General features: G+C 41.0%; 1 protein-coding gene across 12 annotated transcripts in view; it reads left to right on the top strand.

The window, feature by feature from the left end:
- The window catches only part of RALGAPA1 (Ral GTPase activating protein catalytic subunit alpha 1), a 305,037-nt gene that overhangs the window by 203,138 nt on the left and 76,127 nt on the right, over nucleotides 1-25,772 (top strand). For 10 of the 12 annotated variants that reach the window (XR_009760717.1, XR_009760716.1, XR_009760718.1 and 7 more), the window contains 2 exons: nucleotides 16,993-17,857; nucleotides 19,756-19,827. The exons of 1 other annotated variant lie outside the window; for it this stretch is intronic. Coding sequence is in view for 8 of the 11 variants with exons in the window: in XM_061611662.1 (XP_061467646.1) it covers nucleotides 16,993-17,857; nucleotides 19,756-19,827 (937 nt within the window). In the remaining 3 variants the exon portion in view is untranslated. Of the gene's footprint in view, nucleotides 1-8,757; nucleotides 9,054-16,992; nucleotides 17,858-19,755; nucleotides 19,828-25,772 lie in introns of those variants that run through there. One more of the 12 variants, XM_061611668.1, reaches the window with a different exon arrangement.

The following is a 25,772-nucleotide window of genomic DNA, read 5'->3' as shown; positions in this document are numbered from 1 at the left end:
ATTGGGAGGCTCGCAATGGGGCCCTGGTTCTTTGTTTCTCCCTCTCCCCAGTCAGCATGCCCCCTGCCTTGAGCAATCTGGTGTGGTTGTCTCGACATTTTACTAGGTCAGAGAAGGCAAGAATTGTTGCTGTTACCAGCCAACAGAAATAATGTGATCTTGAAACACCTCTTGGAGATGTGGCAAGAGTGGCTAGGCAAAAGGACTTAATGCCACTTCAATACCCCCAGATGACCAAGTCATGTTTTGTTGATTCTATGGACAGCCCAGTCCCAAAACTTACAGTTGATGCGAGTCCACTAGATTTTCCAACATTCAATAATATGAAGAATACTTCATGAAAGAGATATCTAGTCTTGGCCCTCTTTGCAGTATAGAGCTTCTTTTCCTACAGAAGAGCGTGCTTTATGTAGGGATTTCAGGAAAGTATATGGAAAAGTAGTTCATTGCATTTTCAGTAAACTGAAATACCTAAGCTGGGGAGTCCAGGAAATTGGGCACCCCAGTTTGGATTTGTTGTTGTTGTTATGTGCCTCCAAGTCGACTACGACTTATGTCGACCCTATGAATCAGTGACCTCCAAGAGCGTCTGTCATGAACTACCCTGTTCAGATCTTGTAAGTTCAGGTCTGTGGCTGCCTTTATGGAATCAATCCATCTCTTGTTTGGCCTTCCTCTTTTTCTACTTCCTTCTGTTTTTCCAAGCATTATTATCTTTTCTAGTGAATCATGTCTTCTCATGATGTGTCCAAAGTATGATAACCTCAGTTTCATCATTTTACCTTCTAGTGATACTTCTGGTTTAATTTGTTCTAACACCCAATTATTTGTCTTTTTTGCAGTTCATGGTATCTGCAAAGCTCTTCTCCAACACCACATTTCAAATGAGTTGATTTTTCTCTTATTAGCTTTTTTCACTGTCCAACTTTCACATCCATACATAGAGATCGGAAATACCATGGTCTGAATGATCCTGACTTTAGTGTTCAGTGATACATCTTTGCATTTGAGGACCTTTTCTAGTTCTCTCACAGCTGCCCTCCCCAGTCCTAGCCTTCTTCTGATTTCTTGACTATTGTCTCCATTTTGGTTAATGATTGTGCCAAGATATTGATAATCCTTGACAAGTTCAATGGCCTCATTGTCAACTGTAAAGTTACATAAATCTTCTGTTGTCATTACTTTAGTCTTTTTGACATTCAGCTGTAGTCCTGCTTTTGTGCTTTCCTCTTGAACTTCCATCAGCATTCATTTCAAATCATTACTGGTTTCTGATAGTAGTATGGTATCATCTGCATATCTTAAATTATTGATATTTCTCCCTCCAGTTTTCACACCTCCTTCATCTTGGTCCAGTCCTGCTTTCCGTATGATATGTTCTGCATACAGATTAAGTAAATAGGGTGATAAAATACACCCCTGTCTCACACCCTTTCCGATGAGGAACCGATCGGTTTCTCCATATTCTGTCCTTACAGTAGCCTCTTGTGCAGAATATAGGTTGCACATCAGGACAATCAGATGCTATGGCACCCCCATTTCTTTTAAAGCTTTCCATAGTTTTTCATGATCTACACAGTCAAAAGCTTTTCTGTAATCTATAAAGCACAGGGTGCTTTTCTTCTGAAATTCCTTGGTCCGTTCCATTATCCAATGTATGTCTGCGATATGATCTCTGGTACCTCTTCCCTTTCTAAATCCAGCTTGGACGTCAGGCATTTCTCGCTCCATATATGGCAAGAGCCTTTGTTGTAGAATCTTGAGCGTTACTTTACTTGCATGGGATATTAAGGCAATAGTTTGATAATTACTGCATTCTCTGGGATTGCCTTTCTTTGGAATTGGGATGTATATGGAACGCTTCCAGTCTGTGGGCCATTGTTTCGTTTCCATATTTCTTGACAAATTTTAGTCAAAATTTGGACTGATTCAGTCTCAGTAGCTTGTAGCAACTCTATTGGTATGCCATCTATTCCTTGTGATTTGTTTCTTCCAAGTATTTTAAGAACAGCTTTCACCTCAAATTCTAAAATTTCTGGTTCTTCATCATATGGTTCCTCTGTGAATGAATCTGTCATTGTGGCATCTCTTTTATAGAGTTCTTCAGTGTATTGCTTCCATCTTCCTTTTATTTCATCTCAGTCAGTCAGTGTGTTGCCCTGTTGATTATTCAACATCCCTGCTCTTGGTTAAATTTTCCCTTTCTTTTCTCTAGTCTTTTAGAACAGGGCTCTTGTTCTACCCTTTTTGTTGTCCTCTTCTATTTCTGTACAGTAACTATTGTAATAGTTCTCTTTGTCCCTACGTACTAGTCGCTGTATTGTTGCATTTAGGGTTCTGACTGTGTTTCTATCTCCTTTTGTTTTTGCTTCCCTTCTCTCTTTAACCATTTTAAGAGTTTCTTCAGTCATCCATTGAGGTCTTTCTCTCTTTTTAACTAGAGGTATTGTCTTTTTGCATTCTTCTCTGATAACATCTCTGACTTCATTCCATAGTTCTTCTGGTTCTCTGTCAACTAAGTTTAAAGCCTCAAACCTGTTCCTTATTTGATCTTTATATGCTTCTGGGATGTTATTTAGATTGTATTTTGGCATTATGATTGCTTTGTTGGTCTTCTTTAGCTTTACACTGATTTTCGATACGATCAGTTCATGATCTGAACCGCAGTCTGCTCCTGGTCTTGTTTTTGCAGAAAGTATGGAACTTCTCCATCTTCTGCTACCAATTATATAATCAATTTGATTCCTATATTGACCATTTGGTGATATCCACGTGTACAGTCGTCCTTTCGGTTGTTCAAAAAATGTGTTTGCAAGAAACAAATTATTGGCTTCACAGAATTCACTAAGTCTTTCTCCTGCTTTGTTTCTGTCTCCTAGGCCCCATTTCCCCACAATTCCTAATTCTTCTCTGTTCCCTACTTTTGCATTCCAATCCCCCATGATTATCAGCATATCTTGTTTTGGTGTGTGATAAATTTCCTCCTGTACTTCTGCATAAAATCCCTGGTTCATGCTTCTCACATTCCATGTTCCTATTGTTTACATCGTACAACTCTGGACTCTCCTTTCGCATCTGTGCGCATCAGCCTCTGGGCTTCCTTTTGGCTTTGACCCAGCTGCGTCATTAGTCACAGCGCTACTCGTACCTGTCCTTTGTTCTTCCCCAGTAGCTTGGTGAGTGCCTTCTGACCTGGGGTTCTCATCTTCCAGCACTATCTCGTGGTGCATTTTGGATACTCTGTTCATAGGGTTTTCGTGGTAAGAGATATTCAGAGGTGGTTTACCATTGCCTTCCTCTGAGTTTGGATGCATCTTAGTCTGGTGTTTCAGCTTTGACCATTCCGCCTTGGGTGCCCCTGCTAGGAGTCTAGCCTCTTGGTCTAGACTCCTGCTGGCATTGCTCTCAGCTTCTTCAACACTCTCAAACCCCCTCACCACGTTAAGGTGTGCATCTGCAGAGGAGGTTGGATTTGTTATCTTCCCCCTATTTCTGTCTACTTTCCTTCATGTCTGTTTCTGTTTTAGCTTATGCAGAAATGTTTCAGGACAAAAGCGATTGTAATGTGCTTTGAGATACACTACCCTGAGATTTCAGATACCCTGTGTTTTTGTACAAAGCAGGAAAGTAGACATGATGACAAATAGAAGGAAGAGCTTTACTAAGTAAAGCTTACTAGAAGCTTTGTATTGCTTCTTCCAGACTAGTATGCCTTGAAACCCAAGAAATAAATGTTAAGAACTCTCTGAAATCCAGTAACAAGTATATTGAATCCCATGGTGCGATAGACGTGTGAAACTCTAGGAGTTAATATCAGTGCAAAGGATGGAACAGCAGCAACACAGCTGGTCCCACCATGAAGCAGGTGCTGCCTCAAGAAGTAAATTTCAGCCACCATTAAAAGGGTAGCAAATTGTCAGTTACTTAAATGACAAATACATTTTATAATGCTAGGGAGAGAGGATAATTTGAATTGCCCTGCAATTTCAGATATGCACAAGCCTTCTTTAACAGAGAAGCTTGTGCACATCTGCTTTTGAACCCCTGCTACCTTTTAATTATGTGAATATTGACATTGTATGTACTTCACATCTGGCTGTCATTCTGATGGAGCCTACCTGCTAATAAATCAAATCCATACTACTTATGATACAAATTTGGCAGAGGATTTATTAAGTGCCGTATATTCCGGCGTATAAGACGACTGGGCGTATAAGACGACCCCCAACTTTTCCAGTTAAAATATAGAGTTTGGGATATACTCGCCGTATAAGACTACCCCTGCTTATGACATGCAGGTACTTAGCAGGAAAACTGTCACTTATAAACTTATAAATATTAATACTTGGATTGTCCAGTTGTTTTGTTTTTGTGCCTAGGAATTACCACCAAAAACTGGGGAAAGATGTGAGAAATCTTTTTTTTAAAAGCAACATTAAATGCCTAGACTCTAGTTTCCAACACTATGGAGTATTTATTGATTGATTAAGAGAATTTATATCCTGCCCTTTTGCTGTTAAAAACAGAGCTCAGCACAGCTTACAAATATAGTAAAAACAATAAAAATACACAATCAGAGAAAAACAAGCCAAAATGTTAGGAAAAGGAGTCTTTCACACCACATGCTCAGTTCTAAATACTGTTGCAGCAAGTTTTACAAGTTCCTCCAGTATTCCACTGGTGCAGGCACTCAGACATTCAAAGTACTGTATGTTTCTTAGGTTTTATAAAAGCAGAGCTTTGCTTAACTCAAAATTTCTTCTCCCTTTGATAACCACATCTACACAGGTTCCACCTCCATACTCAAAATGAAACTGAGCCTGGAAGTGTACAACAACCCCACACATACCTTGCTAATTCGATTATCAATGCCAGGATGTCTGTCTTATCGACTACTCTCCTGCTCCCCCCCCCCACACACACACACACACCGGGCATCATGAAAGACCCAGTCCTGGGCTCAGAAAGAAAATAAATATCTGGTCCTCTTCAAAGTATTGATAAGCCTCTTGTTTTAATTGAAATAATAATTATAAATTCTTGTTCTTATCACTAATGGGAGTTAATTATCTTGCATATGCTGCTGTTGCTTCTATGGCTGTAACGGAGTGAGGTTAAAGATAAGTGAAATGCAAATAGGAAAAAAAAATACAGAAGGCAGTAACACTTTCCTAAATGTAATACCATACCAACCACAACAAGATTCCTATCAGGCAAAAAACTAAGCATCTCACAACCAGTCAGGATTCCTAACCAAAAACCAAAAATATGATAAATGAAGAAATATTTATATAAGCATAACTATCAAATATATTTATTATTTACACAAACTGTAAAGATATTTATAGTGCAATCCTAAATTTATTTATTCAGAAGCAAGTCCCAGCGTATTCAATGGGGCTTACTCAAACAGGGACAGAAATGCAACCTCAGGTGATAAGCAACTTCATTCACACAACCCAAAATGCCGAATCATGCCACTTTACGCTGTTTTGCAACTGTTTATACTTGTTTTTATGGTTATTGGATTTTAAATGGCTTTATTTCTTGTTGTGAGCTGCCTTGGTTTCCAACCCTACCTCACAGGGGTGTTGGAAAGACTCCATACACACACGCACACACTGCAGATGTATAAATACATACAGCCCATATAATAGTTTATTGTCAAACCAAATGGTCATTGCAGAAAAATCAGTATTAGTTTTTTAAAAATCAGTATTAGTTTCCTACAGAATAAAAGCTGCAATACCTAAGTAAGCCCTGCCTACTTGCTTTAAAATAGGACTGGGGGGGGGGCAGAAAGAGAACACAAACACAATTCTTTTTTACATTCACTCCAAAGTCCCATTGATTTTCAGCACATTCATAATCATGTCTACTCAAAAGTAATTCCTACTGAATTCAATAGGATTTACTCTGGACATATGGGATTAGCACTGTTTTTACCCCCAAAAGCAACTATTGGGAAGGTTTTCAAAACACTGCCCAGGATCTGACTCCTACACACAACAGGGGGAAAAACTGAAAGGTATATACCTACCCAATTTATGAGATTTTCAGATAAACAGGAGGGGAAACCACCATTTTCTGGCCTCGCAATGAAGTTTTGCAGACACTGCCACCAAACAAACACTTCACTGATTGGCTGAAATCCTGAACGGGCGGGGTTAAAGCTACGAAGTGCTATACAGTAGTTTAAAAAAAGATTTAACCAGGGGGGTGCCTGACGTTTTTATATATATCTCGAGAACCGCACCACCTAGAAACTTAATTTTTTTTTTAAATGAAAGCTGAGAATCCAGACCACCTAAGGGGCTAGCCGGGCGCTGGGTGGCATGCTTAGAATCCGGGAAAAACCCAGCTATCTGGGCAATATGGCAACCCTAATACGACGACACCCGGCGTATAAGATGACCCCTGACTTTGGAGAAGATTTTCCAGGGTTAAAAAGTCGTCTTATACGCCGGAATATACGGTAGTTTGAGTCTTCTGGTTCTTAGTGACAAAAATGTACTCAGAACAGGCAGAGCAATCCAATTCCCTGAACCTGCCATGCTGGAGGGGTTTGGATGAGGTGTAGGTATCAATCCACCCAACTCTGCTCAGATCCACCAGTCTCTGTTGTTGTTGGGGACTCCACTGCAGTTGGGGAAACCCCACTAGCATGGAGCACTCCAGTGCACCCAACCAAACAGTGAGCAGAAGCTAGTTCCAGGGCAGAGGCAGCACAGGATCCACTGGATCCTCTGCTAATGGAGCTGCCATCACACAAGAGCAGTGGGCTCAATCCAGGCCTCTTCACTCTACCAGCCTAGGAGCTAGCACAGCAAAGAGGTATTTTTTCCTATACACCCGCCTCCCCTTCCTCCCTGGCCAGCACAGATGGCAGAACTGGATGCTATGGTGGTTGTGCTGCTCCATTAAGCCCCTGCTGGATTTGAATTGGCCCCTAAATCCCATTGAATTTAGTAGGTCACCCCCAAATAAGTGGGTATAGGACTGAATTTGAAGAATAGGATTGTGTTGTTTTTACTCTGTTGTTTTCTTCTTTTCCTGGGTGTCTTTCAAGATTAAGATCAGTATTGTTTCTGAAATGGTTGTCATGTTTCTGATAGGAATGCAATTATATTAATTTCCAGTGTAATTTATTTTTAATGTTTTATAAAATTTTATATTTTTTTAAAAATTAAACCTAGTCCAGCACCAAGAAAGGGCCCTAAAAAGTACATTTTCCTTTGTTACTATTTCTATCACATATTAATGGTTTTCATACGTTTAGAAAGTTGTTATAACTAGTGCTGGTCATACATGGGAATAAATTGTATGAAAAGCACTATATCAGTGTAGATATAGTGGGAAGACTATGTGAGGAGCAAAGCAGTGTGGGAAAATGAGGATGTGATGCCTGAGCTGTCTTGTCAGTGTTGCCATCAACCAGAGTCTTAGGGATAGTTATTTCGTGCTTCTTAACATTTAACTCCTAACGGTGTTTGCTGTCTCTCTCAGAGTTGCACTCTGTTTTTTTATAATCTGAGGCTAACATCTGAAGATTTCCAGGAACCACTCCAAGTACGTTGTTTTCATTGATAGAGACCAGTATTGGGGGGGGAAACGTATAATAGAATCGGCCTAACAGTTATGCCAAGGCAGGTTTTAGTCTACTACCTTATGATACTTGGACCTCAGGATATATATGGACAGAGGAATCTAATGAGGAAGGGATGAAAATGGCACTAAACTTGCCTAATTTTTTTTTCAGGAGACAACCACTTTTATCAAATTCTAAATGATCTTGTCTATTCAACTAAAAAAAGGAAAAAAACAGATGAGCTCATGATACTCATATGCACTGTATTGACAGTGTGTGCAAACTAGAAACAAACCAAGAAACCTTGTTGCGGTTTGCCACTGGGAGTTTTTTGAAATGTTCTTTCCAACACTCCCAGCACTCTCCAGGGAACCATACTTCTCAAAATGGTTTCAATAGTTCAAAAAGTCCTCTGGATAACTTATAAATTGTTTGTGAAACCTAGAAATACAACATTAGTTTCATTTTTGCAGTTAATTCAAATATCTTACATAGTTGAGAATGTTCTAAATTAAAATTTCCTAAAAGTGGTCATTTCTTGACATAAACTTAGCTGAATCAAAAGGAGAATATGCAAAGCAACTGGAAATATGCATGCTTGCCCTTTCAGAAATGTTAAAATCCTGTCAATCAGTTGTGTCAGAGAAGGGAACTGAATCCAGGGCCCACTCTTCCTCCTGAACTCTCTGTATACAACCCAGCTGTTTTATTTGCATGTAAAATCTGTTTTTTGCAAACAGTTCATCTAGCTAGGAAGATGTAAACCTGCTTCCACAAGTATGCACCTAGATAAATTGGGGCTCCTTTGTGTATATCAAAGCATTTTTATTTATGTGGATATTTGACCGTCTAGCCTTTACTAGTGAGTTTCCAGGATGCTTCCCAGCCTGAAACTTTCCATTTGTATGGTTTAATGTTTTTTACTTCAGCATCCTATTTTTATTTATTTTATCTGTAGCAAGATTTTTCTGTACAATTAACTTGTTGAAACATTGACTATCATGTTTAAGCGGAAATTCTTTTCTCACTTGAGAAATTAGGATTATTAGATTTTAATACATATTTTTGTTTTGTTATTCTCCCAGGGTGGTGGCATGCTAAACTGATAAAATATTTTGTTTCAGCTATTAAAGTAGAGTCTAATTGGTACCCTTGTGCTTTTGTTGCAGTGGAGGTATCCATTACCAGATGTGGAGGGAGAATTTTTGCCAATTGCCCTTGCAGCTTTCTGCCACCTTCCACCCAGCAACTCTCTGGAACTGAGTGGGGGCATTAGGGGCTACAGTGAGGAGAGGAAAGGAAGCAGCAGTCAGGCAACCCTCCATGATTCTATGATACAGCTCTAGCCGGGAGTCTCCCTCCCTTTAGCTAACAGCAATTACTGAGGCCATCAGAGTCACTCCATTGTGCTTATATTATGTTCTGTGGCCTGCTAAATTACTGTGTGCCTAGGGTTGCCATATTGCCCTGTTAGCCGGGTTTTACCCAGATTATAGCCATGCTACCCAATGCCCGCTTAGTTCATTAGGTGACCTGGATTCCCAGCTTTCATTTTTTAAAAAGGCAAGGCTCTAGCCCTTGTGGATCCAGAGATACAAGGCAATTCTGTGAGAAATCAGCCTATTCTCACCTTCTATTGTTCTTAGCCAATGAGGGACACCACAGCTGTCCTAGGAAAATCAAGAATTTTAGTCTGCCTGCCTGCTACATACACAGAATCTAGCACATGCTAGAAAACTGCACATGCTCATTTGATCAAATCATACAGCCCCACCCCTTATCCATAGACTTTCTGGCTGAGTCAGCAGGGAGAAGCAGCCATCTCAATTGCCTCTGTGTGTCAGGGTATGTGTCTTAAGTGGTGAATGAGGTATTAGCATTTGCATTTTTTGGCCCTGCTCCCACCTGTTAATTGGTGCTTACTCCCAAGTAAAGTTGCATTGAAATGCAGCCTCGTTCATCCTGTTTCCCGGCAGAGCCTCTGTTCAGCAATTCAGAAAAGATTGAAAAGTATTTTTTTAATACATAATCCTTCTTCAAAATGACTGGCAGCCATCTCCCCATCAAAGATCACAGTTTCCTCCCCAGGGATGGGGGGGTGTACATGCACACACACACACATTTACACAGGCTCTATGGGCTCCTACTAGGAGAAAGGGCAAGATATAAATCAAATAAATAAATAATAAATATTATATATATATATATAATAAATAATCAGTGCAGTTGGGGATGCAACCTTTCCCTCTCTTAAGACCAATAGGAATGGTACAATCCACTCCATACTCACCAGCTTGGGAACAGTTATTTGCTTACTATGTGATATATTTTGATATTGGTGCTACATGTCTGCCCCCTGGCAGTGGCTGAAATCCCTTATTCCATATGCCAAATTAATAGGGGCAACCTTAGAATTTAGTGCTGTAGAATGCACTCAGCACATTTTGAGACAATCCATTTTCTTTATTTCTATTTTACATATTCAAAGCCCAATTCTTGTTTTTGCAAGAACTGGGGAAAATTTCCTTTATTTAAAATTTGAAATGAAAATGATTTGTAGCTATCTTCTTTTATGCAGTCAAATTTCAAACATTATATATTTTGCTATGTAAATCACTTGGGGAACTTTTTGTTGGAAAGTAGCGTATAAATGTTGTTACTACTGCTACTATTTGTGGCAGGACTCCATATACATTGTGTGCTCAAAATACTCTGAAGTTCAGACAAACCTTGCACACCAAGGTTCTGTTCTTTCTAGTGACATATTACATGCTCTAAAGATATAATACATCATTCTTGTTTACTTTCTAATCTTCAATTTACTGCTCAGCATAAGCTTGGGTGTCTTCAGGTCCTTCAAACTTGTGTAGGAGTATAGTCTGGTGTTGGAAAGGATTCTATGACAGCACTGCTTGCTTTGAAGCTAATTAGCTAAGATTATTGACGGAACTGATAGTATTGAAATCTTGATTTCTATCTGTGTTACAGGTTGAAGTGTTCATTTCACATTTCTTCATTGTTGCTAAGAAATCTCTCGGTCACAGTATTGCTTTTAATTGACCTATTGTGTATTTTTATTGATTTTGTAAGCTGCCCTGAGGGCAGGATATAAATCCTCTAAATAAATAAATACATATACTAAAGTATTGGAAACTAGAGTCTAGGCATTTAAGGCTGAAAATGTAAGTTTAAAAAAAGATTACTTATTATTTTATTTATTTATTAAATTTCTATACCGCCCGACTAGCATAGCTCTCTGGGCGGTGAACAAGAAAGCAAACAGGTATATACAATAAAATCCAATAACATACAATGAAAAATACAAAAAATAAAAAATCTAAAAACAATTACAGCAGGTTTTAAAACTAAATTAAATTAAATTAAAAGCCTTGGAAAAGAGGAAGGTTTTAACTTGACGCCGAAAGGATAACAATGTCGGCGCCAAGCACACCTCATCAGGGAGACTGTTCCACAATTCAGGGGCCACCACTGAGAAGGCCCTAGTTCTTGTTACCACCCTCCGAGCTTCTCTATGAGTCGGAGCTCGGAGGAGGGCCTTCGATGAAGAACGGTGTGTCTGGGCAGGTTCGTATTGGGAGAGGCATTCCAACAGGTATTGTGGTCCCGCGCCAAATAAGGCTTTATAGGTCAAAACCAGCACTTTGAATCTGGCCCGGAAGCAAATTGGAAGCCAGTGCAGGCGAGCCAGAACGGATGTTATGTGTTCGGACCGTTTGGTCCTCGTTATCAATCTGGCCATTGCGTTTTGCACCAGCTGTAGCTTCCGGACTGTCTTCAGAGGCAGCCCTACATAGAGCGCATTGCAGTAATCCAATTGCGAGGTTACCAGAGCATGTACAACTGATGTGAGGTCCTCCCCGCTCAGATAGGGACGTAGCTGGGCTACCAACCGAAGATGGTAGAATGCATTCCGTGCCACCGAGGCTACTTGAGCCTCCAGTGACAGGGAGGGATCTAAAAGAACTCCCAGACTACAAACCTGGTCCTTTAGGGGGAGTGTAACCCCGTCCAGGACAGCGTATATATCCACCACCTGATCAGAGAAACCCCACACCAACAGCATCTCAGTCTTGTCTGGATTGAGCCTCAGTTTGTTAGCTCTCATCCAGTCCATTATCGCGGCCAGGCAACAGTTCAGCACATTGACAGCCTCACCTGAAGAAGATGAAAAGGAGAAGTAGAGTTGCGTGTCATCAGCATACTGATGACAACACACTCCAAAACTCCTGATGACCGCACCCAACGGCTTCATGTAGATGTTGAAAAGCATGGGGGACAGAACCGACCCCTGCGGGACTCCACATTGGAGAGCCCACGGTGTCGAGCAATGTTCCCCAAGCACTACCTTCTGGAGACGACCCGCCAAGTAGGAGCGGAACCACTGCCAAGCAGTACCTCCAACTCCCAACTCCGCGAGCCTCTCCAGAAGGATACCATGGTCGATGGTATCAAAAGCCGCTGAGAGATCAAGGAGAATTAACAGAGTTACACTCCCTCTGTCCCTCTCCCGACATAGGTCATCATACAGGGCGACCAAGGCTGTCTCGGTGCCGAAACCAGGCCTGAAACCCGATTGAAATGGATCTAGATAATCGGTTTCATCCAACAGCGCCTGGAGCTGGCCAGCAACCACTCGTTCCAAGATCTTACCCAGGAATGGAACATGCGCTACTGGTCTGTAGTTGTTGAAATTATCTGGGTCCAAGGAAGGTTTTTTCAGAAGTGGTCTCACTGCCGCCTCTTTCAGATGGCCAGGGACCACTCCCTCTCGTAACGAGGCATTTATCACTTCCCTGGCCCAACTAGCTGTTCCATCCCTGCTAGTTTTTATTAGCCAAGAGGGGCAAGGATCTAGTACTGAAGTGGTAGCACGTACCTGTCCAAGCACCTTGTCCACGTCCTCGAGCTGAACCAACTGAAACTCATCCAATAAAACATGAGAAGACTGTGCTCCTCATATCCTCCTCCAGTTTTTGGTGGTATTTACTAGGCACAAAAACAAAACAAATGGACCATGCAATCATTAATGTGTGTAATTTGCATAATATGCAAATAAGCCTGCCCGAATTTCTGAAACTGGAATATTGCAACCCTACACGCGCGTGTCCTGCAGATATGAAGGGCTTTGGATAACCGAAAGTCAAGTAGCATAAAAAATGCCTTAAAGTGTATTTTAACAGTATTTCACTATTATTTTGTATTTTGGACGTTGTTTGGTTCTTTTATTGTTTGTTTGTTTTTGTTTCTTGATTTATTGTATTTATACACTGTGCTTGTTTTATCTTTTTGTACACCGCCCAGAGAGCCTTAGGGCTTAGGGCGGTATATAAATTAAATTAAATAAATAAATAAAAAAGGCAATCCTGTTCAAATTCCAGAATCTTTCCATCACTGAAACAGAGTTACACATACTGACGCATCAGTGCACCAATGGAGGGAGGTGGAGCCAGGGTGGAGAAGACATAAGGACTAGGAACAACTTTGGTGGATAGGCATGGCAGAATGGACCAGAGTTAGATTATGATCTAAAAGGATGATCACTGGGTGGCCTGGACTGAAAGCATTGCCAACTGGATTGTCCTGTAAGTTGTCTGGAAGCAATAACTTGTGTGTATGAAACTAATTCTCTTTTATAAGAGAATTATGGAATCCACTGGATTCCTGAATGCCCTGGGGAAGTTCCCAGTAGAAAGAGCAGGTGACCCTGTTGATGCCCTTGTCATGCTGTGGAATAGCAAGGCACGTCGGGCTCTTGACACGGTTGCCCTCAAGTGCCCTCTCCAGCATTGTGGAGCCCAGTTTGCACCTTGGTACACCAGTGAGCTAAGGGCAATGAAACAGGCTGGACGACAGCTGGAGCGCAAGTGGCGAAAGAACATAAGAAGAGCCTGCTGGGTCAGGCCAGTGGCCCATCTAGTCCAGCATCCTGTTCTCACAGTGGCCAGCCAGGTGCCAGATGTGCTGTGAGGCTGATCGGGCATGAGTAAAACATTATAACTGTGCCTACTGTGTGGTGGTGAGGGCAGCAAAGAAGGCCCCCTTCTCTGCCTCCATCGCATCCTCAAGTAGCTGTCCAGTGGAACTTTTCCGTATTGTCAGGAGTCTGTTGACATCAACTCCAAGAAATTGAGTTTTAGACCCTTTGGAGGCCCACTGTGAATTGTTTGCAAGGCACTTTGAGGGTAAAGTTGTCACCTCTGTAGCAGTCTTGATGCCCCCTCCACATCTACTGTAGTCCCCAATGAGATGTCCAGTGCAACGTCTGCTGCAACTTCTTGGGAACGGTTTCAGTTGATGCAGCCTGATGACGTAGACAAGGTGCTTGCGATGATGCGGCCAGCAACATGTCCTCTCGACCCTTGCCCTTCCTGGCTTATTAAAGCTTGCTGTGAGGGGGTTTGACCGAGTGGATCCAGGGTATGGTCAATGCATCATTGTGGGAGGGAGTGGTTCCAGCTGCCTTGAAAGAGGAAGTGATCAAACCACTCCTGAAAAAGCCCACCCTGGACCCATGGTTTGTGACAACTACTGACCGGTTGCAAATATCCCCTTTTTAGGGAAGGTGATTGAGAGGGTTGTGGTGCAATTGCAAGTACTCTTGGCTGAAACAGATTATCTTGACGCATTCCAGTCTGGGTTCAGGCCTGGTTATGGGACTGAATTGGCCTTGGTTGCCCTTATGGATGAACTTTATCGGGAGAACATCAGGGGGAGTGTGACCCTGTTATTCTTACTTGATCTCTCAGTGGCTTTTGATACCATTGACCATGGTATCCTTCTGGGCCAACTTGGTGAGATGGGTATTGGAGGAACTGTTTTACAGTGGTTCCAATCCTATCTCCAAGGTCACTCTCGGAGAATAGCATTGGGTAACTGTCTTTCAGTCCCCTGGCAGTTGTGCTGTGGGGTGCCGCAGAGTACCATCTTGTCCCCCATGCTGTTTAACATCTATGTGAAGCCCTTGGGAGCAGTCATCAGGAACTTTGGGGCAAGGTGTCAGCAGTATGCCGACGATACCCAGCTCTATTTCTCCGTAATATCTGAATCGGGAGAGGCTGTGCAAGCCCTGGACCGCTGCCTGGACTTGGTGGTGGGCTGGGTGAGGGCCAGTAAACTGAGTCTGAATCCTAGCAAGACAGAGGCACTGTGGGTTGGTGGTTCCCGAGTTTAGATGATTGTTCAGTTGCCTGCTTTGAATGGGGTTGTACTCCCTCTGAAAGAGCAGGTCCATAGTCTGGGAGTGCTCCTGGATCCATCTTTGTTGCTAGAGGCTGGGTGATCTCCGTGGCTAGGAGTGCCTTTTACCAGGTTCAGCTGATAAGACAGCTGTGGTCGTTTCTAGACCAGGATAGCCTGACTACAGTTGTCCACGCACTGGTAACCTGTAGGTTGGATTACTGTAATGCGCTCTATGTGGGGCTGCCCTTGAGGTTGGTCCGGAAGCTGCAGCTGGTGCAAAATGCGGCAATGAGACTGCTTACTGGGGCAGGATATCGCCAACATGTCACCCCACTGCTGAAAGAATTGCATTGGCTGCCCATTTGCTCCCGGGCCAAGTTCAAGATTCTAGTTCTGGCGTACAAAGCCCTATATAGCTTGGGACCAGGATACCTGAAAGACCGTCTTACCCCTTATATACTTAGTCGATCTCTAAGTATCAGGAGGTCCGTTCTGCACAACATAGGAAACGGACCTTTAGTGTGGCAGCACCTACCTTGTGGAATTCCCTTCCCTTAAATATTAGGTAGGCGCCATCTTTTCGGCGGCTATTGAAGACTTTCCTCTTTCAACAAGCCTTTTAAGTTAAGACCTATCCCAGTCTGCGTCGGTGCGGGAATTCCTTTTAATATGGTTTTTTAAAACATTTTTTTTCTAAACAATATTTTTAACCCTTTTTATTTAAGATGTTTTTAAAGCTTTTTTTAAAGAATGTTTTTAAAGTTGTTTTGTTTTAATGTATTTTAAGGTCTGTTTTTATGATGTTTTAAAGTGTTTTTACTGCTTTTGTTTGCCGCCCTGGGCTCCTGCTGGGTGGAAGGGCAAGATATAAATCAAATAATAAATAAATAAATAATCCACTTTCAGCCACGCTTTACCCTGAAAGGCGTTGTATAAATAAATAATAAAATAATAAAAACCCATTTTAGAGAAGAATGTCGCTCTTCTACAAATAACGTTGTTGTTTAGATTAGCATAAGAAATGCATGTGAATAGGCTTTGTATAAAATCTTTTGGGACATGGTCTGGCACCAATAAAAGAAGGAGGTCTTTTGCAATTGACTTCAGTGGATTGCACTAGCAGAGTTAATCTTCTGAATCCTAGAGGGGTAGTGCCATGTTAGTGTGTTGCAGAAAAAAACAAAAGTTTTGCAGCACCTTCAAGATCCATACATTTTATTATGGCATGAGTTGTCATGTGTAAAGGTCCTCTTCATCAGATGTATGAAGTGTTGTCCTGAGTTGCTATTGTTGAAGGTGGGGGAATGGTAAACCATGAGGTCACAGCAGGAACAGCTGGTAGGGCAGCATTGCAGAGCCTGCCTCCCAGCAGTGGCATCACTGCCACTTATTGGTGCAAGGCAGGCACACCAGCAGAGCCAATCAGGTATTCCTGCACTGCCTCAACCTCACCACTACTCTGTCCCAGTAAATGACAGTGCCACTCTACCCTACCTTGGCAGCCACTCCACCCTACCTTGGCAGCCACTCCTGGGTCAGAAGTAAATGTGATGCAGGAAGAACAAACAGTGATATTTATGTTGTTAACAATGACCATTCAGTAAGTAGTGTTGGTGATGACCCAAACAACATGAGAGACATCAAGACCCTCCCCATTGGCTTGAGTGAGAAACCAGCTGCCTCCCTCCCTGAACTGTTTCTGTTCAGGATGGTCATAACAACAACTATGTAACTTAAAATTGTGCCTAAATTTGCTTGTTCTGTTTCTCTCCATCCAGTTTTGTGTGTGTGTTGTGTCCTTTAGGTTATAATTCTTGAGCAGAGACTGTCTTGGTTTTAATTTGAGTACGGCATTTAATAAAGTTTAGGCACATTTGACATGATAAATAATAACAGCATTGACCTAAAACAGCCTATTTTATGATGTTGTGGTGTATGCTTCAACATACAGATTTATTGTTTGGTACAGGAGTCCTAGGGCTAGGCCATTGGAGTATTTTTTTCCCATATTACAGAGCTGCATTTTCTTTGCTCCTGTTGCTTATGAGAATACCTGTTATCTCTAGCAAAGTTTTTCATTGTAACCCTCATGTGTTGTCTGGTTTCACACAGGTCTCTTCAGAACTTCTCAAATTTAAATGTTTGCTTTTGTGTGTTCCAATTTTTAGTCTATATAACTTAATCTGCTGCCTTTTGTTTTCTAGTAAAATCCCACATGCAGCAAGGACTGATCTCTGTGGCAGCTCGTACTGTGATCACTCATCTGGTAAATCATTTAGGCCATTATCCCATGAGTGGGGGACCTGCTATGCTCACAAGTCAAGTATGTGAAAACAATGACAATCCTTACAATGAAAGTCCTGAACTTTCCCCTGAGCTTTTTGAGAACCCCAATCTCCAGTTCTTTGTGTTAAACAATACAACTTTAGTTTCCTGTATACAAATCCGAGCAGAAGAGAACATGCCTGGAGGGGGGTTGTCTGCTGGACTTGCATCAACTAATTCAAATGTAAGAATTATAGTACGTGATCTATCTGGCAAATATTCATGGGATTCTGCGATATTGTATGGGCCTCCACCTCTCTGTGGCTTATCTGAACCAACTTCTTTTGTCCTCTCATTACCCCACCAAGAGAAACCAGAAGATGTCTCAGAACCTACTGCATATGTAGAAGAAGTATGTGTAAAAGATGGAATTGGACTCCAGGTAAAAAGAAGATTTAGAGAGACTATGCCAACATGGGACACAATTAGGGATGAAGAGGATGCCCTTGATGAGCTCTTGCAGTATATAGGAATCACTAGTCCTGAATGCTTACAGAGGACAGGTGTATTGCTCAATGTTCCTGCTCTTCAACCTCTTTGTGTCTCAGAAAAGCAGGAAAATGATGTAATCAATGCAATCCTTAAACAATATACAGAAGAGAGAGATTTTGTTGAAAAGCACTTCAGTGACTTAAATATGAAGGCAATGGAGCAGGACGAGCCAACCCCACAAAAGCCCTGTTCGGCATTTTACTATTGCAGATTGCTTCTCAGTATTCTGGGAATGAATTCTTGGGATAAAAGGTAAAAGAATAATATTATTTTCTATTGAATACAAACCACTCTTTCATTTTTGTAATTCAGAACTGAACTAGATGATATAAGCAAAATGTGAGTGCTGCTTAAAAGAGCGGCTACACGAATTTTGTCCTCAACCAATACAAAACATTACATTGCTTCCCAGTTAACTTTTCCCATACATCTATGAGTTTTGTAAATCACAGTCATGGCATTACTTGTTTTGTATTACTAGAAGTTACAAATGGTGGAGGGTGCTGGGCAGAGAAGGTCACACAGGAATTCTGTTTTTGGCAGCAGCCACATGTCTCCTGTAATGTCTTAAGGACAAAACATAAGAGTCCTACTGGATCAGACAAGTCCTGTCTATTCTAGCATCTTGTCTCACACAGTGAGCTTTGGACAGCGCATGAGCAGGACATGAAGATGCTCTCCTGCTATTGTTTGCCAGTGACTGCTGCTTCTGATCCTGGATGTAACATATAGTCATCATGACTAGTGGTCATTGATAGCATTATGTTCCATTAATTTATCTAATCCCCTTTAAATTGTGTCTTATATTGTGAAGATCACCACAATTATGACATTAAAGTTTAACTATATGCTGTCTTGTTAATGGGCTTTTTCTTGGAGGAAGGGTGGGACATTTATTATTACTAAATAATAATGATGATAGTTGCTTCTGATTAAATGTTCTAACAATGCTAAATTTAGTTAAGCATTTTGATCAATGTACAACAGACAGACAGAAAATCTTTTTCATCACTTTCTATAGACAGCAGAGGAAGGGAGATCACTTTGCTTTCTATATTGCACTGATTTCCTTCTCAAATCTTGATTTGTATTTATATAGAAGACTTTGCCTGGTCAGCCCTTCTTTGTTCTTAGCCTGAAATCCTATATGGATGCACCTCTTTTTTTTAGTCAAGACTGATGGTATTTCAGAGTTCAGGTTGGCTATTTGTTTTTTATGGACACGGACATTATTATTATGGGAGCTTGGTGTATATAAGCTTCTTCTAGAATAATGTGCAAAATCATGACATATGAAAATTATGCAGACTGTTCTCTGCATTATTATGCAGACGTCACAAAATGAAAAACAGCTCTTCTATTTGAAAGGGTTTTAATACTGTTTGCAGATACTTAATTAACCCATCCCTCATAGGCATCAATATCTTCCCTGGAGGAAGCATCAGTATGTGAAAAAAATCTAGAAATCTCAATTTTAAAAAGTGTTGGTGTCTATATGAGAGAGGTTGATCTCAAGTTTTTGCAACGTGTCCACTCTTTCCCCCCCCAACATGTTATTTTGTCAAAGCAGCCTGTTCTCCTTCGTTAACACTGTTCCTAGGAGTCCTCCGCTCATACGTTTTATGAGTTGTGCCAGAAGTACGAATAGTAAGTGGAAGATAGCTATTTTACAGTAACATCATTAGGCTTTTAAAATTCTATAGCTAATCTGGGGGAACTTCTAGGCTTAGCTTTACTCTGTTATATTACAGCCAACAGTTCAGTGTTTCTTGGTTTTGTTTTTTGCATTTGCTCTTTTGGCTGGCATGGAAATACCTTTTATCACTAAGCAGTTATCGCCTGGCCTACTAAAGAGCAGGTTTTATGTGCTCCAAAGGGAGTCCTGTTCAACCCACCAGATTAAATGGGAAGAAGTGGAACGAAGTGGGGATTATGTTCAAGTCACTAACAAGAATTCAGAAGACCACCTGGGACAAACAAAAAATGTATATTATTTTTTAAAAAATCTATTCATCTTTGATATGGAAAAGGTCTTAGAAAAGGCAAGAGACCTGTAGGAGATTTCATGAATAGAATTGAAAATGTCTTGTGCTATCCTATGTTTCTCATTGCACAAGTGATGAAAACATTTGTTAAATTTCCTTATTTAGGAGAAGCTTTCATCTCCTGAAAAAAAATGAAAAGCTACTTCGAGAACTTAGAAATTTGGACTCAAGACAATGGCAAGTTATCCATTATAAATAGCCTTTCTAAACTGTCTTGTTTTTGTTGTTTTCGTTGTTGTTATCATCATCAACATTATTATTATTAGATTTATCACCCACCTTTCACCAGGTTGAAAGGTCTCAGGTTGGGTCACAATATAAAATACATTATTAAAAACAGTTTGAAACAAATTCACTAATAGGCAAAAAACCTTGCAGTTTAAGAATGTACCTATAGCCCACAGATATTTCTATCAAATTTTAAAAAGCAGGGAAATTGGACAGCTATAGTGAATGCACCAGGGGAGCAGGAGACCTGACCTCCTCTCTGAGATATTGTACTGCCCTACAAATTTGTCAAAATGCAAACACAATTTGGGTTGGTCTTTCACAGTCCAACCCACATGCTGTGTAGCTTGGAAGAATTTGGTAACGTGCCTCTGAGCATATGGTGAGTGGTGGCAACACCTGCTATCTCCAAAGATGGAGAATTATATTTGTGTATGTTTGTTGGTGTTCTTCTTACTTTGCTTCTTTCCTGTGTTACTAATGTTTCTACCGAGAATCTAATCTAGAAAATTTTATTTCCCTCATTATTCATCCTAGAAATTGTCAATTTTTTTTATTAATTTCAAAGCCTTTTTATTGTTCAGTGTCATAATGATGGTGAAGACAGCCTTTTGTATTTCAGATTGGAGGTTATGTTCTATTTCTATTTTGGGTGCATTAACAGTTGAGCAATGACTAGCTGTTTCAAAAAAGAGGATGCATGTTTTCAGCCTGCTATGTTTAAACCACTTCATTTAAAGCAAGGTGGGCACAGTCAATTAAAAACATAGAGCACACCTAGAATTTTGCTAGAATATATTTCACCTCCCACTGCTATATCTTGTGCAAATTGAGACAGTCCTCATGTCCACTGGAGACTATTCTGCAGAATAGTCAGTGCCATTATTCCACAGTTATTTTTGAAGTTTTTTTTAGTATTGCAAAGTGTTGCTGTACTTCACATACTCACAGAAATAGAAACAAAAGAAAATGATTTCCTATAGGAAACTTCACTAAAATTGCAAAGGAAATCAGACATATTTAAAGTGACCATCTGAACTATATCAACTGTCTTAAAAATGTTGCTTCTTCCCTACTAAAACAAGATCAGCACAGCACATGTCTTGTTTCTATTATTTGGGCTGATTGTAGATGATGCTACCACTAACCATATGCTCAGAGGCACATGTTACCAAATTCTTCCAAGCTCCACAGCATGTGGATTGGACCGTGAAAGACCAACTCAAATTGTCTTTGCATTTTTACAAAATTGTAGGACAGTACAATATCTCCAAGAGGAGTTCAGGTCTCCTGCTCCCCTGGCGCATTCACTATAGCTGCCCAATTTCCCTGCTTTTAAAAGTTTGATAGAAATATCTGTAGTCTATAGGTACGTTCTTAAACCTCAAAGTTTTTTGCCTAGTAGTGAATTTCTCTGCTTTTTAATCCGGGAGATAAGAAATGGGATCCTGTGAAAGTTTGCTGAGAATGAATTGATCGTTTGCATGCTTATTGAGTTCAGTGGGATTTACTCCCCTGCAGTCATGCTCAGGATAGGTGAAACTGACCACAAGGGATGGGGGGGGAGGAGAGGAGAGCGGGGAGGAAGGGCAGAGGGGAGGAGGGGGATGGGAGCAGGCAGGAGGGGGGAGGGGAGAAGGACAGGTTTGATCATTTGCATGTTTATTGATTTCAGTGGATTTACTCCCATGCAATCGTGCTTAGGATAGGTAAAACTGACTGGGGGGGAGGGCTGAGTGGGCAGGGGAGGAGGAAGAAGGAAGAGGGGAGGAGGAAGGGAGAGGAGAGGGGAAGGAGCAGAAAAACAGGTGTGATCATTTGCATGCTTATTGAGTTCAATGGGTTTTACTCCCATGCAATCATGCTTAAGATAGGTAAGACTAACCATGAGGAGGAAGAAGGGGAGGAGGGGGAAGGGGAAGGATGGGATTGGAAAGGGATGGGGAGGGAGGGGCAAAGGAAGGGGGAGGGAAGACGGAAGAGGGAGGGGATAGGAGGCAAGAGAAGGGAGAGTGGATTTGATCATTTGCATCCTTTTTGAGTTCAATAGGATTTATTTCTGTGCAATCATGTTTGAAAATGGAAATGGACTGCCTTTAAGTCGATCCTGACTTATGGTGATCCTATGAATAGGGTTTTCATGGTAAAAGGTATTGAGAGGGGGTTTTACCATTGCCTTCCTCTGAGGCTGAGAGGCAGTGACTGGCCCAAGGTCACCCGGTGAGCTTCATGGCTGTGTGGGGATTCGAACCCTGGTCTCCCAGGTTGTAGTCCAACACTGACCTGGGGGAGGGGCGGGGAGGTGGAGGGGAGGAGATTGAGTGGGTGGGCACTGGGCAGAGGGAAAGCCTATTTCCTTTCCAAAAGGAAAACAATGTGAACAGTATCATTGCTTTTCAGGGTTTCCCCCACCTTTTTATTCTACAGCCGACACGTAGAGCCTCCCACCCAAATTTAAACCAAAGCCGTCCACATCCACATCAGGCCTTTATTTCACTTAGGACAGTCATGGCTTCTCTCAAAGAATCCTTGGAAGTGTAGTTAGTGAAGGGTTCTGAGAGTTACTAGGAGACACCCTGTTCCCCTCACAGACCTTCAGTCAGAGTGGCTGACTGCTAAACCAGTCTGGCAACTGGAGCTCTGTCAGTGGAATAGGAGTCTCCTCTCAGCACCCTTCACAAACTACACTTCCCATGATTAGTTGGGGGAAGGCATGACTGTCTCAAAGTCTGGTGTGGGTGTGACCCCCTGATTAGGCAAGCCACGCAGCTGTGAGTCTGGTTTTAGAACACTGACAGTTGGTTCTTACTGAGCATGCCCGACACTATCGTTCAGTTCAGTGCAAAATTTATTAAATTAATTAAAAATCAACCAGGCATTTTTTTAACATTTAAACTGCAGAAGATGAAGGTCAGAGTATGGGGCAAGGTCAGTAATAAGACTACAGGTACTCTGTGAACAGGGCTGATTTTTAATGAATTTCAACAGATTATGAGAACTCTGACAGAAAAAAGTCCAAAAGGGTTCTGGGGTTTTTTTCTCTCTTTTTAGATTTTGAACTCTCTATTCTCTCTGAATGTTTTGTGTATTGCCATGAAAATGTAGAGGATTGTTACTAGCAAGCGTTTCTGAGTTCAGGACTATAAGTTTTGTAAGATTTTGTTTTGAAATGAGCTTATGGGAAGCATCAGAATGGCATAGGGGTATTTTCAATTTACCATTGCGGAATGTGAAAAATCCACGCTGCCTATAGTATACAGCCACTGTTGTGGCTGTATAATTACATTCACATCTAGAGAGATACTTAAATATATATATACATATCAAGGATCAAAGGCCAGAGAAGAGATGCATCCTCATCATATGACAAAAGCTGTCTAATGAAAGTGCCAGACACACTTCTGTGTTAAATTATTTTAGTTCTTGAAAATGCATTTGTATTGAAAAGAAGCTAACGTTTTTCATATCGATGCAAATTCTACCACTTTTAGTTGAAATCAGTAGGATTCACTGCCAAATAATTGCATATCTTAACGTGGTGAGGGGGTTTGAGAGTGTTGAAGAAGCTGAGAGCAATGCCGTCAGAAGTCTAAACCAAGAGGCTAGACTTCTAGCAGGGGCACCCAAGGCGGAATGGTCAAAGGTGAAGATGCATCTAGACTCAGAGGAAGGCAGTCGTAAACCACCTCTGAATACCTCTTACCGTGAAAACTCTATGAACAGAGTATCCAAAATGTAACACAAGATAGTGCTGGAAGTTGAGACCCCCAGGTCAGAAGGCACTCAACAAGCTACTGGGGAAGAACAAAGGACAAATACGAGTAACACTGTGACAAATGATGCTACTGGGTCAAAGCAGAATGGAAGCCCAGAGGCTGATGTGCACAGATGCGAAAGGAGAGTACAGAGTTGTACGATGTACACAATAGGATCATGGAATGTGAGAAGCATGAACCAGGGAAAGTTAGAAATTGTCAAGCAAGAAATGGAATGCATCAACATTACAATACTTGGCGTGAGTGAATTAAAATGGATGGGAATGGGACACTTTCAATGAGGCAACTACAAAATATTTTATGCAGGAAATTAGTAATTAAGAAGAAATGGGGTTGCTTTAATAGTGAGAAGTAATGTAGCAAAAGCAGTTAGGAGCTACAATGCAAGGTCTGAGCGAGTGATATCAACGAGATTTATTGGAAACCTATTGACATAACCATCATCCAAGTCTACGCTCCAACGGCAAACACAGAAGAAGAGGAATCACAGAGATTTTATGCAGAAGTACAGGAAGAAATTGATCACACACCAAAACAAGATGTGCTGATAATCATGGGGGACTGGAATTGAATTCTGTGAAGCCAGTAATTTGTTTCTTGCAAACACATTTTTTGAGCAACCAAAAAGACGACTGTACGCATGGACATCACCAAATGGTCAATATAGGAATCAAATTGATTATATAATTGGTAGCAGAAGATGGAGAATTTCCTTCCTTTCTGTGAAAACAAGACCAAGAGCAGACTGCGGTACAGATCATGAACTGGTCATATCAAAAATCAGAGTAAACCTAAGAAGAAGAACAAAGCAATCATAATGCCAAAATACAATTTAAATAACATCCCAGAAGAATATAAAGATCAAATAACAAACAGGTTTGAGGCTTTAAACTTAGTTGATAGAGAACCAGACGAACTATGGATTGAAGTCAGAGACATTATCAGGGAAGAATGCAAAAAGACAATACCTCTAGTTAAAAAGAGAGAAAGACCTGAATGGATGACTGAAGAAACACTTAAAATAGTTGAAGAGAGAAGGAAAACAAAAGCAAAAGGAGATAGAAACACGGTCAGAACCCTAAATGCAACAGTACAGCGACTAGTATGTAGGGACACAGATACAATAGTTGTTGTAAAGAAATAGAAGTAGACAACAAAACAGGTAGAACAAGAGCCCTATTCCAAAAGGTTAGAGAAATTAAAGGGAAATTTTAACCAAGAGTAGGGATGTTGAATAATCAACAAGAGAACACACTGACTAACGAAGATGAAATAAAAGGAAGATGGAAGCAATATGCTGAAGAAGTCTATAAAAGAGATGCAAGGATGACAGATTCATTCACGCGGAATCGTATGATGAAGAACCAGACATTTTAGAATGTAAGGTGAAGCCTGCCCTTAAAATACTTGGAAGGAACAAATCACCAGGAACAGATAGCATACCGATAGAGTTGCTACAGGTTGCTGAGACTGAATCTGTCCAAATTTTGACAAAAATTTGTCAACAACTATGGAAAAGAAAACAATGGCCCACAGGCTGGAAGCATTCAATATACATCCCAATTCCAAAGCAAGGGGGTCCCAGGGAATGCAGTAATTATCAAACTATTGCCTTAATATCCCATGCAAGTAAAGTAATGCTCAAGATTCTACAACAAAGGCTCTTACCATATATGGAGCGAGAAATGCCAGATGTCCAAGCTTGATTTAGAAAGGGAAGTGGTACAAGACATCAAATCACAAACATACATTGGATAATGGAACAGAGCAAGGAATTTCAGAAGAAAATTATCCTGTGCTTTATAGATTACAGCAAAGCCTTTGACTTTGTAGATCATGAAAAACTATGGAATGCTTTAAAAGAAATGGGGGTGCCACAGCATCTGATTTTCCTGATGCACAACCTATGCTTTGGACAAAAGGCTACTGTAAGGACAGAATATGGAGAAACCGATTGGTTCCCCATCGGAAAGCGTGTGAGACAGGGATGTATTTTATCACCCTATTTGTTTAATCTATATGCAGAACATATATGGAAAGCGGGATTGGACTAAGATGGAGGTGTGAAAATTGGAGGAAGAAATATCAATAATTTAAGATATGCGGACGATTTCATAC

Source organism: Rhineura floridana, chromosome 2 (assembly GCF_030035675.1).
Source record: "Rhineura floridana isolate rRhiFlo1 chromosome 2, rRhiFlo1.hap2, whole genome shotgun sequence".
Classification (NCBI taxonomy): Eukaryota; Metazoa; Chordata; class Lepidosauria; order Squamata; family Rhineuridae; genus Rhineura; species Rhineura floridana.
The sequence above is the reverse complement of the archived record's forward strand: the minus strand, read 5'-3'. Positions and strand labels throughout refer to the sequence as shown.